Genomic DNA, 15,055 nt, shown 5'->3' with positions numbered 1-15,055 from the left:
TGTCTTGAAGTCTGTGCTGTGGAGAGATGATGAGGCATTTTATGTCATTATGTCGTTGCTACAGCTTGAAGAACCAATTTTGGAGCTGGTCTGTTACAGCTTGAAGAACCAGTTTTGAAACTGGTCTCTGTAATTGCCTGATAGTTTAACCTGTCTCAGTTCCCTCATAAGAGGAGGACATATTGTCTTTGTTTGTGTTGCCTTGTTCATCAGTAAATGTGAGGCAAATTGTAAAATCAGACCTACCTGAACTAACATTTGTAGCTCTTCATTCACTCTTGCACAAACCAACCCCCTAATGACAGTCCATTTTTTTTCTTATACCAGAGAGAAAATAAGAACAGTGAGCCAATTAATATTCTGCTTTCTTTTTGGAGTGTCAGGGAAGCATTTGTATACCATGGAAGTTAGCAGCAATATGGTGAAAAGCTGGTTTAGGAGTTTAAGAAGCTAAATTTAGTCATGGTAGTAGCTTCACTGTGTTTTACCAGAGACTTCTGCTTTTTCCATTGCTCTCAATATGATGTTTAGGATGGACTTCACCCGTTCCCAGGGACGCAGAGAAGACCCTGCCCTGAGTCAGGCGGGACTAAAGGTTGGGCCTGATGTACTTATATGTCACACAAAGAGTGCTGGATGTATCTGGCTGCTTTTTTTCCTGCTGGCCATGGGATAGGTTTTAATCCTGTTTGCCTTCCCTTAAAAGGACTTGTCTCTCTCTCTCTTTTCCAGGCATGGTTCAGAAACTTGACCAGAAGCTGCCTGTAGCCAACGAGTACCTGCTGCTTTCAGGCGGTGTGCGAGAAGGTGTGGTGGACATTGATCTGGATGAGCTGAATGTTTATGCACGAGGCACAGACTATGACATGGACTTCACCCTGCTCGTACCTGCACTGAAGCTGCACGACCGCAACCAACCCGTGACGCTGGACATGCGCCACTCGGCTTTGTGCCACTCCTGGCTGAGCCTGCGCCTGTTTGATGAGGGGACCATCAGCAAATGGAAGGACTGCTGCACCATCGTGGACCATATCAATGGAGCTACCAATTATTTCTTCTCTCCGACCAAAGTCGCAGACTGGTTCTATGACTCCATTAGCATCGTCCTGTCTGAGATCCAGAAGAAGCCCCAGCGAGGGATGCCGAAGGTGGAGAAGGTAGAAAAGAACGGGACTATCATATCCATCATCTTGGGAGTGGGCAGCAGCCGCATGCTGTATGACATCGTCCCCGTGGTGTCCTTCAAAGGCTGGCCAGCTGTGGCCCAGAGCTGGCTGATGGAGAACCACTTCTGGGATGGGAAGATCACGGAGGAGGAAGTCATAAGTGGGTTTTACTTAGTGCCTGCATGTTCCTACAAGGGGAAGAAGGACAATGAATGGAGGCTGTCGTTTGCCAGAAGTGAAGTGCAACTGAAGAAGTGCATCTCCAGCAGCCTCATGCAAGCCTATCAGGCCTGCAAAGCCATCATCATCAAGTTACTGTCCCGCCCCAAAGCCATTAGTCCGTATCACTTGCGGAGCATGATGCTGTGGGCTTGTGACAGGCTACCAGCCAACTACTTGGCCCAGGAGGATTACGCAGCCCATTTCCTCCTGGGGCTCATCGATGATCTCCAGCACTGCTTGGTCAACAAGATGTGCCCGAACTATTTCATCCCCCAGTGCAATATGCTGGAGCACCTGTCGGAGGAGACGGTCATGCTGCACGCGCGGAAGCTGTCCTCGGTGCGCTCGGACCCCGCCGAGCACCTGCGGACTGCCATCGAGCACGTCAAAGCGGCCAACCGGCTGACGCTGGAGCTGCAGCGGCGGGGCAGCACCACCAGCATCCCCTCGCCGCAGTCCGACGGCGGAGACGCCAACCAGCCCGACGACCGCCTGGCCAAAAAGCTGCAGCAGCTAGTGACTGAGAACCCCGGGAAGTCCATCTCTGTCTTCATTAACCCAGATGATGTCACAAGGCCCCACTTCAGAATCGATGATAAATTTTTCTGAGCTTTCGCCAACGTTTCTGGGGATTTTTGGTTTTCCTTTTCGCTTCTGTTTTTAGAAACTCTCGCAGCCTGCAGGGTTTGGGTTTTTTTCCATTTGGTTTTCCTTGATGACTTAGTCTCTTGTTTTTTTACATATCCAGCATAGATTGGATCTATTGAGAACAATCTGAATAAATTATGGTTCCTGGTTCTGCAGGACGGTGCAGATTTTGAAACAGTATATTATTATTTCATATGCTGCTTTGATCTTCCCCCCCCCCTCCCATCTCCATTGTCTGTGAGTAGTTTCTAAAGGAGAACATGCACCATAAACACACAAGCCACAGTGTAATGCAGGTTTTTGTTTTTTAAGCTTCCATAATTTACGTCCATTGTTGGGCCTGGGGAAGGGACAACTCACCTTCTTCCTTTGCTTCGGAAACCTACTCCTTTTTCCATGAGCTTCCATCACCCTAAAGAAATGAGGAGAGACTCTGGGTTGGAAAGCACTACTGGTAATTTGATGAGGCCAAATCTACTGGGCTGAAGCCTGATTCTTCTGTTCTTCACACTTCTCACACTAGGGGAGGAAGTTGACTTTGAAGATGATGATGATGATGATGCAGCTTTTGGGGGAAAGAGTTGTTTCTGTTTTGATCTACTTTTTGAATGTAATTGTTCATAATTGGACCTTGTACAGTCCAGAGGGTTGTTTATGCTGCTTTTCCGTGCAGAATAAGGTTATGGAATGTTAGTTTTAGTGTGTGTAATTATTCAAAGCCTTATTTAAATTCTATTAAAGAACATACCATTATAAATGTTAATTGCACTAATGAAATCTCTGCCATTACCTCAGTCCCACCGTTTGTGTTTCTTTCATGCATCAGCATCTGTTTTCGGGCCTCAGTATCGCAGATTGCTTGAGGCCCCTTGGGTTTCCTGGGTTCAGGTGGTTTCTTGATTGTCTTTTGTAAAAGGCTCTTCCTTGTTAGCACTGCTATGTGTGAGAAGTCGGATTTTTGCCTTGGCATATTTCTTTGGATGCGTATTGTGTGTTGCAGTGCATATTGCATTAATATGTATTGCATGTTGTTGAAACAGGTTTACCATTAGATAAGGATGTAATGCTAAAGCAGTGGTATGTGCAAAGTGAATCAGCCAGACCTCGAGCAAAGAAATTACCTTGTTTCTGTAATGCATGTATTAGGCCTGATCCTTTATGGCAGTTACCATTCCCTTGACTCCTGCGGACTTTCTGACTTACCTTGGGACATACGAGACCTTGCTTTGAGTCTCACGTTTGCAAAAGTTGTGTTTGTATGTAAACTTGTGGTGCAACAGTAGCCTTGCAAAACACATACGCTTTCCTTTTGTGTGTGGGATAAGATGTATGGTAACAAGGGTTAGTCTGAGCCAAAAAGAATTCCGAGAGTTCAAGGATAGAGTGGCGTTCTTTTTTTGTGGCTGGCTGGCCAGTGACTGATATTTAGGCCTTAAATCAGCAATTTGGGCTTACTTATTATCCCAGAGAAGCTGTTCTGATCCAAACTTGATGCATGTTTAAAATGTGATTATTAGAGCAGGTTGAGGTATTTTTAAAATATTTGACAGATGAATGAGGCACATACCTAGTAAATCCTAACAGGTTAAAATTGTGTATGAAAAATGTGTCACTATTGTAGCCCAGCCTTTCTGGTGAAGAAACCAGGCTGGTGGAGCAACACACCAGCAGCTTTGGAAACTGCTTTGTTAGGTGGCAGGGAGGTTTCCATATGTGATCTAGCACCCAAGTCATGTCTTAAAACAAAACTTTGGCTCCTCTGTCCCTTGGGCATATATGAAAACTTTGGCCCATGCTGTAGTCAGGGTGTTCACATTTACCTGAATTTACCGGTACACGCTTACATGAGCCTGAAGAAGCTCTTGGAAATTGCTGGCTAGATGGAGTGGATGAGGATTTAACTTTAAAGCACAATTGGCGATCATGAACCCCGGCGTGGCTGCGGTTACAGTCCGGGGAAGGCCATGGATTGGCTTCAGTGGAAGCAGAACTGAGTCCTACCAGTGTGGCTGTTGCCAAAGATGAGTCTCCATTTAAAGCTGTGTAACCTGCCAGAGAAGGCAGGAGAACTGACTGGGAATCCTTGCTCCAGAAGTGCTTCGAAAACACGGTTTCATTGAAACAGTCTTTTTCCCAGTCTCCAGGACTTCTGTCTTTTGCAAAAAGCCTGGGCTCCAGGATGAAGTTTCCCATCACCACGTGAGAGAGATCTGCTCGGAACAAAGCAGCAGTAGCCTGGCAGGCAGAGTGGTTTCTCGGGAGTGCCAGTGTCTATGCCAGTGCTCCCAAGTGACACAGGAACACAGCCTTCCTCACGCCAGTTGAGCATCCCGCTGCCCAGCAGTTTGACCAGCCCATGGCAAGCTCTGGTGTGTGCTCCTTTTCTTTTTTTTTTTTTTACTTTAATTAAAAACATTTTGAAAAGTATCCATCTTGTTCTTCCTGCATTATGAGGAAAATGTGTGTGTGCGTCTCTGTGTGTGTGTTGGGATTTTTTATTGTAGGAGAGAGGAGGTTTGGCTTTTTACTGGACTGGAAAACAGTTTCCCAGGTAGAGAAGACATTATACCCTCAGCCTCGACCATCTGCCTTCTGTGGAGGCAGAGTCCTGATCTCCAGTGGGTTTTTAACCTCAGTCTAGCATTTGCTCCTTTCCATACCTTAATGCAGCAGGTTGCCGGCCCAGAGAGGTGATGTGTGCTTTGTATATTAGACAACCCGGAAGAGTCTGTTTTCCTCCTCTCCTGTCATCCCCTCCTGCCTTTGAGTATATGCTGGTACACACTTGCAAAATGCATAGTTCTCCATAGGGAATTTCAAACTAGTGAGTGGGTTTAGATATCAATGGCCAAATTCTTCACTACCCCCTGCAAGTTTCAAGGGGACCACAGTGCTTTTCCTGTTGGGCAGTTCTTGAAAGTCCATCACACAGGCATTTTAGAGCACCAAACCCCACGAGATTAAAGACTTGGCCAACCTGAGAAACACTGGAGTGAGAGGAGATTTGCTGTAAAGTAGCAATGTCGTCATCTTCCCTACCAACCTGAAGAGGAGACAGGTCAGTGCTGTGAGCCCATGTCTCAGTGGGAGCTTCAGTTCTGCACCCACTACTATGGGGGATATATTTTTTTCAGGCTTTTGCCCATTAGCTACCTTCCCCATGGCTTCTCCCTGTTGGCAGGTGATGTTGCAAAAGGACTGGGACAATTGGTGAGGGGCTGGCTACATGTGTTAGAAGGTAGGAGATCTCTTTTATGTATCTGCATATTAGTGCCTCCTACACTGTTAAAAGGGAAGTCCCAGTCAAGAGGGTCTGGCCTTGAGGCATCAGAGAGGTGGGGAGGAAGAAAAAGTGGCCTTCAGAGACTCTACTTCTGTTTCTCAGTCTGAGCCTCCTTGGGCATCCCAGCTGTGGTCCTACCCTTGGGACAGGCTGTTGCCTTTGCTCTTTCCATAGGGCTCCTGGCCAGCAGCACTAGGGGAGAATATGCTAATTTATGCTACTCCTGGGAGACACTGAAGAACCTGTCACTTCTTCAGGGGGACACCTGAGCTGCTGCAAACCTGACAAAGCTACCAGCTGCTGAGAGGTTATTCTCTATGCTATGTTGAGGGATACTCAAATTAGAAGGGAGCAACCACCTAAGAAGCTTTCTGAAAGCCTGCAGCCTCTGCACCTTGAAGCATGTTGTGTGAAGCCTTAGTCACTTCTGGCTGGCTGATAAATCAGTTTCTCCATGCTTTCCAGTACTCTAGCCTGGAAAAATGTTGGTGCACTATCCAGAAAACTACAACTGAGCGTGAGCGTCACTCTTTGTGAGAGATTTAGTTTAACCATCCACAGCCCAAAATAGAAGTCGGTCCCCAAAGGTCATTACAAGAGCTGTGTTTTAATGGTCTGTTGTTTTTATTGTCATTCTCTCACTGTGACAAATGGCTCTAATTTTGATCTAAATTCTTGGATTTTCCCTGGTTGCCTTGTTTCAATGACAACAGCAACCTTGTTTTGGTAGCTATGGTAGTTCTGGGCTCGACGAGGAGCCTGTGCCCCTCCTGAGCTCTGTGCCCTTCCACTTCTTGGTCTCATGGAGGGTACAATACACTGTGAGGCAGGCTTGTATCTGCTACAAATTGACAGGTCAGTGACTGAAACAGGCTCTGAAAGGCAACAGTCTCTCTTGATGTGAGCTGTGCCCTCAGCTCAACTGTTGGCCAGTGTTGTCGGCCATAGGAATGATACTCAAACTCTCAATGTGGGGACTGTGCTCTAAAAACAAGTACAGGGTGTCTGTCTTCCCACAAGGTGCTGTCCTGGTGCCAAGGATCCACTGGTAGCTAACAGTCTCCAATCAGTCATTTCCATTTTTGCTACATCTGGGAATACAGGGAAAACAAACTACTTCATGAAGGCCCCAGTGCTCTGCTGTCCAGAGGCAGTGAGCAGTGCTTAGACCTGTCTCCACTCGTCTGCAGCCTCCAAAAACATTTCTGCAAAGAAGGTTTATTTCTGTGTCCTGCCAATCTGCTTGTTGCATGCTGATGAATGCACGTGGCAACTGGGGAATCTGACTCAACGTATCCAGGAGGTGGTGGCTGGAGCTGGAGGGTCACAGGACAAGGCCTAAATCCCATTAAAGTCCATTGGGACTTGAAAATGTGCTTGAAACTATGTGTGTGCACTTTGCTGGATCGAGCTGATTGTGATCAGGCCAAAAGTAAGCAGACATCTGTCATATTTGATTAACCTGTGCATAATACAAGCAACCATGCATAATACAAATGAGCGTGGCAGAGGGAAAGGGGAAAAGGGACTTTGCTAATGACTGTTTTTCTAATTTTTTTTAAAGGTATACATAGTTGGTGCCTAGAATTGCTTACAAACATCCATCTGTCCCTTTTGCAGGTCCAGTGCTGGGTATATTGTGTGCCTCTTTGGTTTGTATTTTGTGTTATTTGTGTGTTTGAAAGGACACCGGGCAGCTGAGTGCCATCATGTTCAGATTCTCCTGGCATTGCTCGGTGATTAGAAATATTAAGCATGCAAATAGCTTGTTCAACTTCAGCAAGTACATCATCTCCCTCCTGCCTGCCTTGCTTGGGGTGAGCTAATGGACTTTTAATGGACTGTCTCTAATAGCTCCTGATTAAGCTCTTCAGAAAGGCAAATAACCATCATGGGGCAAAGGCTAAACAAGGGGAGGGCTGCAAAAAAGCACAGATATTAAAAAGTGGTTGGCCAAGGGACTCTTGCTGACATGTTTTGTGTTTAGGAAAATTCAGTGTTATATTTAGCACATTTTGGCTCTTGAGAATAGTCTGTCAAATGGATCTCAATTTATTTCCTCAATGCTTTTAGAACAGTGATAAAATAGCCCTCCATCCCTTCTCCTCCCCCTTTGCCCATTTATAATCAATGATTTTAGGGCTGCTCTGAGGAACTATTGTGTCTTCCCATTGTCATTGTCCCTGGCTCAGCACTGTGCTTCCAAGCTGAATGTAGGCTTTTGGGGGTTATTTTTATCTTAGTGACCTTCTGTGGTAGAGGAACACACTCTCATCCAGTCTCCAGACAGCCTGATTTGCTGAGCAGAGATGTGGGTGCATATTTGGAAGATCAGGCTCTCTTTAAACTGACTCGATTTTGTCTTTTCCTCTCAATTTTTGTGTGTTAGGAGTATCAAGGTGGAAGACATGACTGAGGTCTTGCTAGGCACACAGAAGACATGATACATGATTCTGAAATCAAACAAGCTCCAGGGCAGTGAAAATTGAGCCCAAAGAGCTACTTTTCTCCCTGATTCTCAGCCCCTCTGATGCCTTTGCTTTTGGGGAGGTGGAGAGGAGAGAGATGAGCTGCTTTTTTCCACTTCAGGTGGCACAAATCAGGGGACAGGTCTGGTGAGGGGTGGCTGAGGAAGCTGCAGTTATTCAGCCTAGAGAAGAGGAGGCTGAGGAGACACTTGATCACTCTCTACAACTACTTGAAAGGAGGTTGTAGTGAGGTGGAGCTCAATCTATTCTCTCCAGTAATGAATGATAGGAGAAGAAGAAATAGGCTCAAGTTGTGCCAACTTTTTCACTGAGAGGGTTGTTAAACACTGTCCCAGGCTGCCCAAGGACATACATGGTGGAGTCCCTGAGGTATGTGGTTTAGTGATGGGTTTGGCAGTGTGGGGTGAGTGGTTGTATTTGATGATCTTAAAGGTTTTTTCCAACCATAATAATTCTAAGTGTTGTCTTTAACTGCTATGGGTACACATGGACTGGACTGCTGGTCTGCTACAAGTACATATAGATGTTGTCATGCTGAATACTTGAACCTGTTGCACTTATATAATCTCTGCTACTAATTAAAATGAGGGGAACAATGGTGGGAAAAGAGAAAGCCTTCAGAAAAAAACATGGGCCTATCAGTTAAAAGAAGCTCGAGAAACTGAACCCACCAGCCCGTTGTGACTAAGGGCTGATAAGTCCATGAAGGCATATGTTACCAGGTCAGTGGTACAAAGCTAGTTCCTCACTTGTTCTTTCTACAAGGATGGCTCTATTCAACATTAAAACCCACTAAAAGCAAAGCCCAGCCCACCACAAGACAGGGAAAGTAGAGCTGCTCAACTGGTTCTTCCAGCCTGTTTCTCTATTGCACCCAGCCTGCCCCATGTACTTCTCCAAAGCATCTTTAAATAAACTGTCCAGAGGTGTTCTGCTACACAGTAATCAACTAAAATAAAATAAAATACAGCTGAAAGGAGCTGGATAAATGCCTGGTCATATTTTATTATGATCACCTAAAGCAACCTCATCGTCCGTGTCATCTGTCTCCCCGATTTACTTGTGGAGCAGCAGGCATCATGGTGACTGTGCAAAAAAAAGGAAGAGAAAAGCAAGTTCATGTGAGTTGGACTAAATAATTTAGAGGCACTGGCTTGTTCTGCTACACAGTTCTACCCAGCGCTGCCAGGGCATACTGGTCCAGCACGCACAGAAATCACGCTCTCCCAGGTAAAAGCAAACCACAGAGAAAACTGGGCGAATCCTCCAGCCTGTTAACTTTGCAGCTCATTGAGCAGATGGAAACACAGCAGTGTGACTGTGAGGAGGGCTGGAGTGAGGCTGCAGTGTGGGGAGAGGTGTGAGTCTGGGCAGGCCAGTGGGCTCTTCAGCTGGTGCTGCTTTGCCTGCACACAGGCTCCTGCCATTCCACTGCTATACACCTTGGTGCAAATGAGTACAGGCTGTGCTTGAGGTTGAAAGCCATTTCTGAATAACAGCTCAAGAAATGAAGGAGAAAAAAGAAACCCTCAAAACAACAAAACCCCCACCTGTAAAACAGTACCTCATGCAGAGTCCTTCTACAGAGCAGAACTGAGAGTGAGAAGGAACTTCATGGGATCAGTTTTAACTTTGTGGTAGATTTGGATTTCCTGACCAGCTGCCAACTCACAAGGAACTTTACTTACTGTGCTGTGCTCTGACTGGTAGGGGATTTCTTCTGGTTATATAGCTCTGATAACTTTGGAAAGATGCAATCTTGGAGGCAACTGCAAACCTGTGTCCCACCACCCCAGCCTGAGCATCAGGCACAGCACTGAGAGGTCTCAGGCATGGGCTGGAGGAGGTGGGGACAGCTGCAGCTCCCTATCCCTGACTGATCTGGGTTCAGCCCAGCAGAGCAATCAGTAGGTCAGGATGATCGTGTCTCTGGTGTTCAGCTGTCCCAGTGGCCTAATCTTGTTAAGAGTTCACCTTTTATTTCAGGCATGAATAATTCTGGCTCCACAGGTGCCTATGCCTTGAAGAACTACATGTATCTTTGCACAAAGACAGGGGTTTATGAAGTGCTGTGGTTTATGAGTGCCTGTGAAATTTATTTATCACAACAGACTGAGTTAATTCGACTATTTTGCAACCAGATCTGAAGTCTAAGGGGCCAGCAAGGTATGTAGACATCTGAGTCATGCCCCTGCTGCATTGCTGGTGCTGGCTGGTGGAAGCCTGCTCTCTCCAATGCTTGTTTAGCGACAAAATGCCAGCATCGTGTAGTAACTCACCTGAGCAGCTGGCTAGGTCCATGTGTAACCACATGTTCTCTTCTGGCCTTACTGCAAAATGGTCCTTCAGATCCAAATGCCATTTCCCTTTCAATAGCTGTTCTCTCAACAAGAGCATCAACAACACACTCACAAACCCAAAGAGCTCTGGCTGGAAGCCAATGGCCATTACCAGCCAGGAGGAGATGGGGTGCACCTTGCTTCCCTTCTTAGGACCTTGTTCTTGGCTTGGAAATAAGACCCAAGTCTTTCACTGAGGACATTCAGGGAGCAGAGCTGATGCCTGACACAGGACGAGCTCAACCCTTACAGGAAAGGCAGCTCTGCACACAGGATGATTTGCTTTTTCCTTCAGCAGCACTAATTAGACCACATGCAGCTCCTGTTTCTGGGAAGAGCTCCTTTAGAGCCAGCTCAGTTATCTCTCAACTGCACAGCTTTTCCCACTTTGGAAATACCCACTCTGATTAGAAAGCTAAACAGTGTCTCACAGCAATATTGCAGCCTCTTAGTTCTTGCTGGACAGAACCTTTTGGTGTTACCTGCCCATGGCCTTGCCCCTTCACACGGATGGCAAGATAAAACGTTATTTTGAGGGTCAGGGTGATGATGGGAAAGATATCTGCTGCTATCAATTCTACACACAGTACTTCAGCAAAAGTCCATGTTTGCCAGCCTGAATTCAAAATGTGGAGGGAGGAGTGTGAGGACAGAATAGCAACACAAATGAATGCATGTGTTTGTAAAGAAGTCTCTTGTATGCATAACTCACTTTTAGTAGCTGGTTTTCAGTCTAGTCACAGAGAGATTACGTTGATATGCACTTCTACAACCACTGAAATTCCTTTACAGTCAGACCAAGAATTTCTGTTATGTATATATATGTGTGTATATATATATATATTTAGTATTTCTCCAGGTTCATTTGAAGAGAGTGATAATATATCATTGCTCCCAGTGGGGACATAGCTGTCTCCCAGCTGATGTCTGCTGACATGCGTTAGGTCCGGGCTTGAACAGTAGCAATTGATAGTGGGAAATGCAGCAGCTGAAACTGCTAAGTGCAGCTCTAATGTTGCTTATGCAAACATTAACACTCACCAGAGAGCATCCCTGCTGACATGAGCAAAGGTACAAGACTGATTGCTCTATTTGCCAAATGATGCCCAATATTTCCTGTTATTTCTTTGTAGTCTGCATATCTTATGAAAGAAAAACAAAAGGGTTGCTGAAACGGCAGAGGGTAGTACCAGCCCAAATGGAGAAAAGAGCACCTCTCTTTTTGGGACAAATGTGTGTTGTCCACACACTTGAGGGCAAGTGGGCTGCCCAGGGCTATTTCCAAGCATGGCAAAACCCAGCTAGCTGGGTTCTACCCCCTCATCTCCTGAGTGCCTACCAATTTCTCTTGTGATGCAGAACAAAACTGGCACATAGAATCATTTAGGTTGGAAAAGACCTTTGAGATCACTGAGTCCAACCATTAACCCAGCACTGTCACTGCCGCTAAACCATGTCCCTAAGTGTGTCCCTGACTTAACTGTCAGGCAGAACTGGTACATGGGTGTCACATGCTTCTATGTAGCTCCTGAGCACCCCCATGCTCAACCCAACATTGTTATCATCTACCCAGCTGCACAGCCTGAAGCTGGACCTCATTGCACAAGTAGCCGAGCGCCTGCAGCTTACACCACATGAAGAGGAGTGGCATGTCCTCAGGATTGCCAGTGGCCAGATCCAGAATTTGCTCATGCTAAAAGCCAATTCATTTTCTCTGAATGCACAGCTAATACATAGAGAGAGGCCAGTGTTATGAGAGGCAGGCCATGAGGGTCTGGGATCACCTTATTCCATCTGCATGCCGGAGTAATTGCAGCCATGATTGAGCTTCATAGCAATACTGACCTCCTTCCTCCCCTGTAAAACACAGGAAAGGGGAATAGGAGAATAATTTAAAAAAGAGGCCAGTTTTCTTATTCTTTTTCTGCAGGGTAGCCCTGACCTCCAGAGCACACCTGGCTGATGAGGAGTCTGGGAAGGTTTAACACTCACCAGCTGGCTCCAGCACAAATTGAGTGCTCAGGAAGGCTGGGTGCAGTGGCCTAAGCAAAGGGGATGTGTGTTAGCAGCCATGTGGCAGAGCAAGGTTATAAAGAGGGAAAGAAGGGCTCTCAGAAGGGTGTGCTGATGGGTATCTGTGCTCTGAGGGATCATTGGATGAGGACTGTGGTCAGAAGAAGGACAGCGATGGATTGAGAAGTAAGTAAGCCTTTATGTGGCATTAGTATGGAGCTGTGTGTGAAGCAAGAAGTAGTCTGAAGCATCCTGGGTCTGTCCTACTGAGGAGCTCTAGGCAGATGCAGTGATCTGGAGGGGGTGGGTGTTAAATCTTCAGGTGTGAACTGGTGGAAAAGGTTTGTGCACTCACTTTTCTCAAGTTTCCATATCTTATTGTTATCTAAAGATAACAGCAAAGTTGCAACCAAACTTGTGATCTGAATAAGATGAAAGGCCAGAGTTTGCTTGTATATGCCAGGAGCTGGGGTGCCTGGAAAGCCTGGGGCAATGTTCTAGACATTTGAAGCAGCAAGCATCCTTCTGCCTGCCCTTTCCCTAGGAACGGAGCAAGGTAACAAACCAAGAAATTGTTAGTACATCTGCAAGGCAGCCGCACTGTCTGGAGGAGTTTGGTTTGGAAAGAGCAGAGCAGGAGAGATCTGCTTGATCTTGAGAGCAAGAAGCCTTGGCAGTGCTGCTGGGCTCAAGGTGTCTGAAGCAGCATGTTTCTGGTGTGATAACCCTGCCTCACTTGTCTATGGGGAAATATGTGATCAGACTATAGAGAAAGGATGTATCCTGGCACACAGTCAGCTTTGCTTACTGCTATCACTTGCAAGCTGGACACCATTGGGTATTTATCAGTGGTTGTAAACCCTTGGGAGGTGTCACGGAGGGAAGGCAACACACTTCCTTGGCTTATGTGGCAAATTGCTGGGAAGGGTGCATTCTTGAGGGGGGCACAAGCTTGCTAAGCCCTGTCATCTGCCTACTTTGTACTTTGTCCTTGAACCCAGTTTGGGTGCAGGTGTGTGTGAAGAGCCCTGTTTCTGCTGTTGCTGGGTATATTGGGCTGCAGCACTGTTGGCCTTGCAGGAGTGCCGGCTGTGAAGCCAGGAGGTTGCCCCAGCTGGGAAAAAACCTGACCTTTTGATCAAGCAAATTCAGTAGCTTGGTTGGCTCCTTACCTGAGGAATGTGTTGTCTGGACATTGTCTTTGGATTATCCCTGCCTGAAATGCCTTGCAGCAGAGTCAGCAGCAGGAGCACAGGTGTACTTCTTAATGCTAGCACGTGAATGTCCCAGGATGTGTTCTCAAAGTCCTCATTGCCCTCACAATGTTTCCAGCTTGTTAAAGGCAGAAAGTGGGCAACAATATGCTCCCAGTGTCTCACCACCAGTGAGTGCTTACCCAATGCAGTCTGATTTTGGCTTATTGTGTTTTAAAGGTTGTAATTCCTCACCATGCTACACCACTTCATTTCTCTTCCTTTCGGAAGAAAGAAAAATAGCCTGGAACAGTGATGTCCTGCTAGGACAGGACTATATAGAAGGACTATAGGACCTTTTCCAACCTGAACAATTCTATGATTCTATCCTTTTGCTATGATTCTGCTTCCTCTGAGCATAGCTAAGGGGTAGGATTATACCATTCATCTTTGCCAACCTTAGACACACAGGTGAGAACAGTTGCTGCGTGATTTCTTAGTGAAGCCTTTCTGTGAGCTGTCTTGAAGGTGTGGACCCAAGGGAGAGTTTCCCTATGGGTATACAATTTGTTAAAAATGCAAACTAAACCCCAGAGAATTCTCCAAGTGATGAAGAGGCTGGTTCTGTTGGTGCTGAAGTAAGAAATTCAGAGAGGTTCCTAAGCCACAGGTAGCAGGTGCATTGTGGTTGCTCTTGCTGTGCTTCCACTCAGGCTGCGCAGTGGAAGTGGGCAGAAGTCGGAGGTCTCAGCTTCAGAGTTTTAATGATAGAGTATGAAAAGGAAAGCCACAACTTTCTCCTCAGCTCTCCTTCCTGCGAGGCTTTAGGAGCTGCCTCTAAACAGTTTTGGATGGATTTTTAATCTTCCTTATGAGTATTTCTCTTACCTGCCTGTTTCCATGGTAGAAAAGGAGTTTTTCTCTTCTTGACTCCAACCTCTGGATGAATCTGAAAATCTAATGAGAAGTGGGTGTGTTCATCTGCTTTTGCTTAACCTGATGTGCATAAATGCATGATGAACAGTCTCACTATAAATGTACTTTCTCCAGACAGCTGCTGTTCCTGTTTCCCACCCCGATGCTTAGTGAATGAGGGCTATTGATTTCCACATGGAGATGGGCGAAATCAGCCACGATGCTCCAGATCCTGTGGATTTCTTGTAACTGCTGAAGGATTTGCTTATCCTGGGTAACAAGTATTCATCTCCAGTGGGAGATAAGATTGTTTCGTGTAGCCACTTATTTTCTTGAAATGATAATGCCCTTTTACCTTTGAGATTTCTGACAATGCAGAATTAGGTATTGCATGACCTTGCTGTTGGCAGTGAGTATGAACTGATGGCAGCCAGCAACAATTTCATCTGTTCTCAGCTCAACTTCTTCCTTCCCAGTCCTCTTCTCCCTGATTGTCCTTGTAATTGGAGATAAGCTGGACCCACATAGTTATGCAGCAGCATCAGAAATGTAATCTAGACATCTCTCCAGTGAATTGCATTTCTGATGTGCCCTTCAAACAAGTCAGATGCCTACAGTCTATTTTCTGTGAACTGCTTCGAAAAAGTCTGAGCGGCAGCTATTGATAGATACATGTTTAAGGGACACCTGGAGGTGTCTGATGATCTCACAAAACCAGCACAATAGTGGACTGAAAAGCAGCTTTGCTCATGGACAGTTTTATCCTCTTCCTAAAAGCAGATCAAAC

General features: G+C 46.1%; 1 protein-coding gene across 2 annotated transcripts in view; it reads left to right on the top strand.

Moving 5' to 3' along the window:
* Positions 1 to 4,411, top strand: part of MB21D2 (Mab-21 domain containing 2) — a 93,190-nt gene extending 88,779 nt beyond the window's left edge. For both annotated transcript variants that reach the window (XM_062005716.1, XM_062005715.1), the window contains one exon: positions 733 to 4,411. In XM_062005716.1, coding sequence (XP_061861700.1) covers positions 733 to 1,997 — 1,265 coding nt within the window. In that variant the 3' untranslated portion in view covers positions 1,998 to 4,411. The remainder of the gene's footprint in view (positions 1 to 732) is intronic.
* The last annotated feature ends 10,644 nt before the right edge of the window (positions 4,412 to 15,055 follow it).

Source organism: Colius striatus, chromosome 12 (genome assembly GCF_028858725.1).
Source record: "Colius striatus isolate bColStr4 chromosome 12, bColStr4.1.hap1, whole genome shotgun sequence".
NCBI lineage: Eukaryota > Metazoa > Chordata > Aves > Coliiformes > Coliidae > Colius > Colius striatus.
The sequence above is the reverse complement of the archived record's forward strand: the minus strand, read 5'-3'. Positions and strand labels throughout refer to the sequence as shown.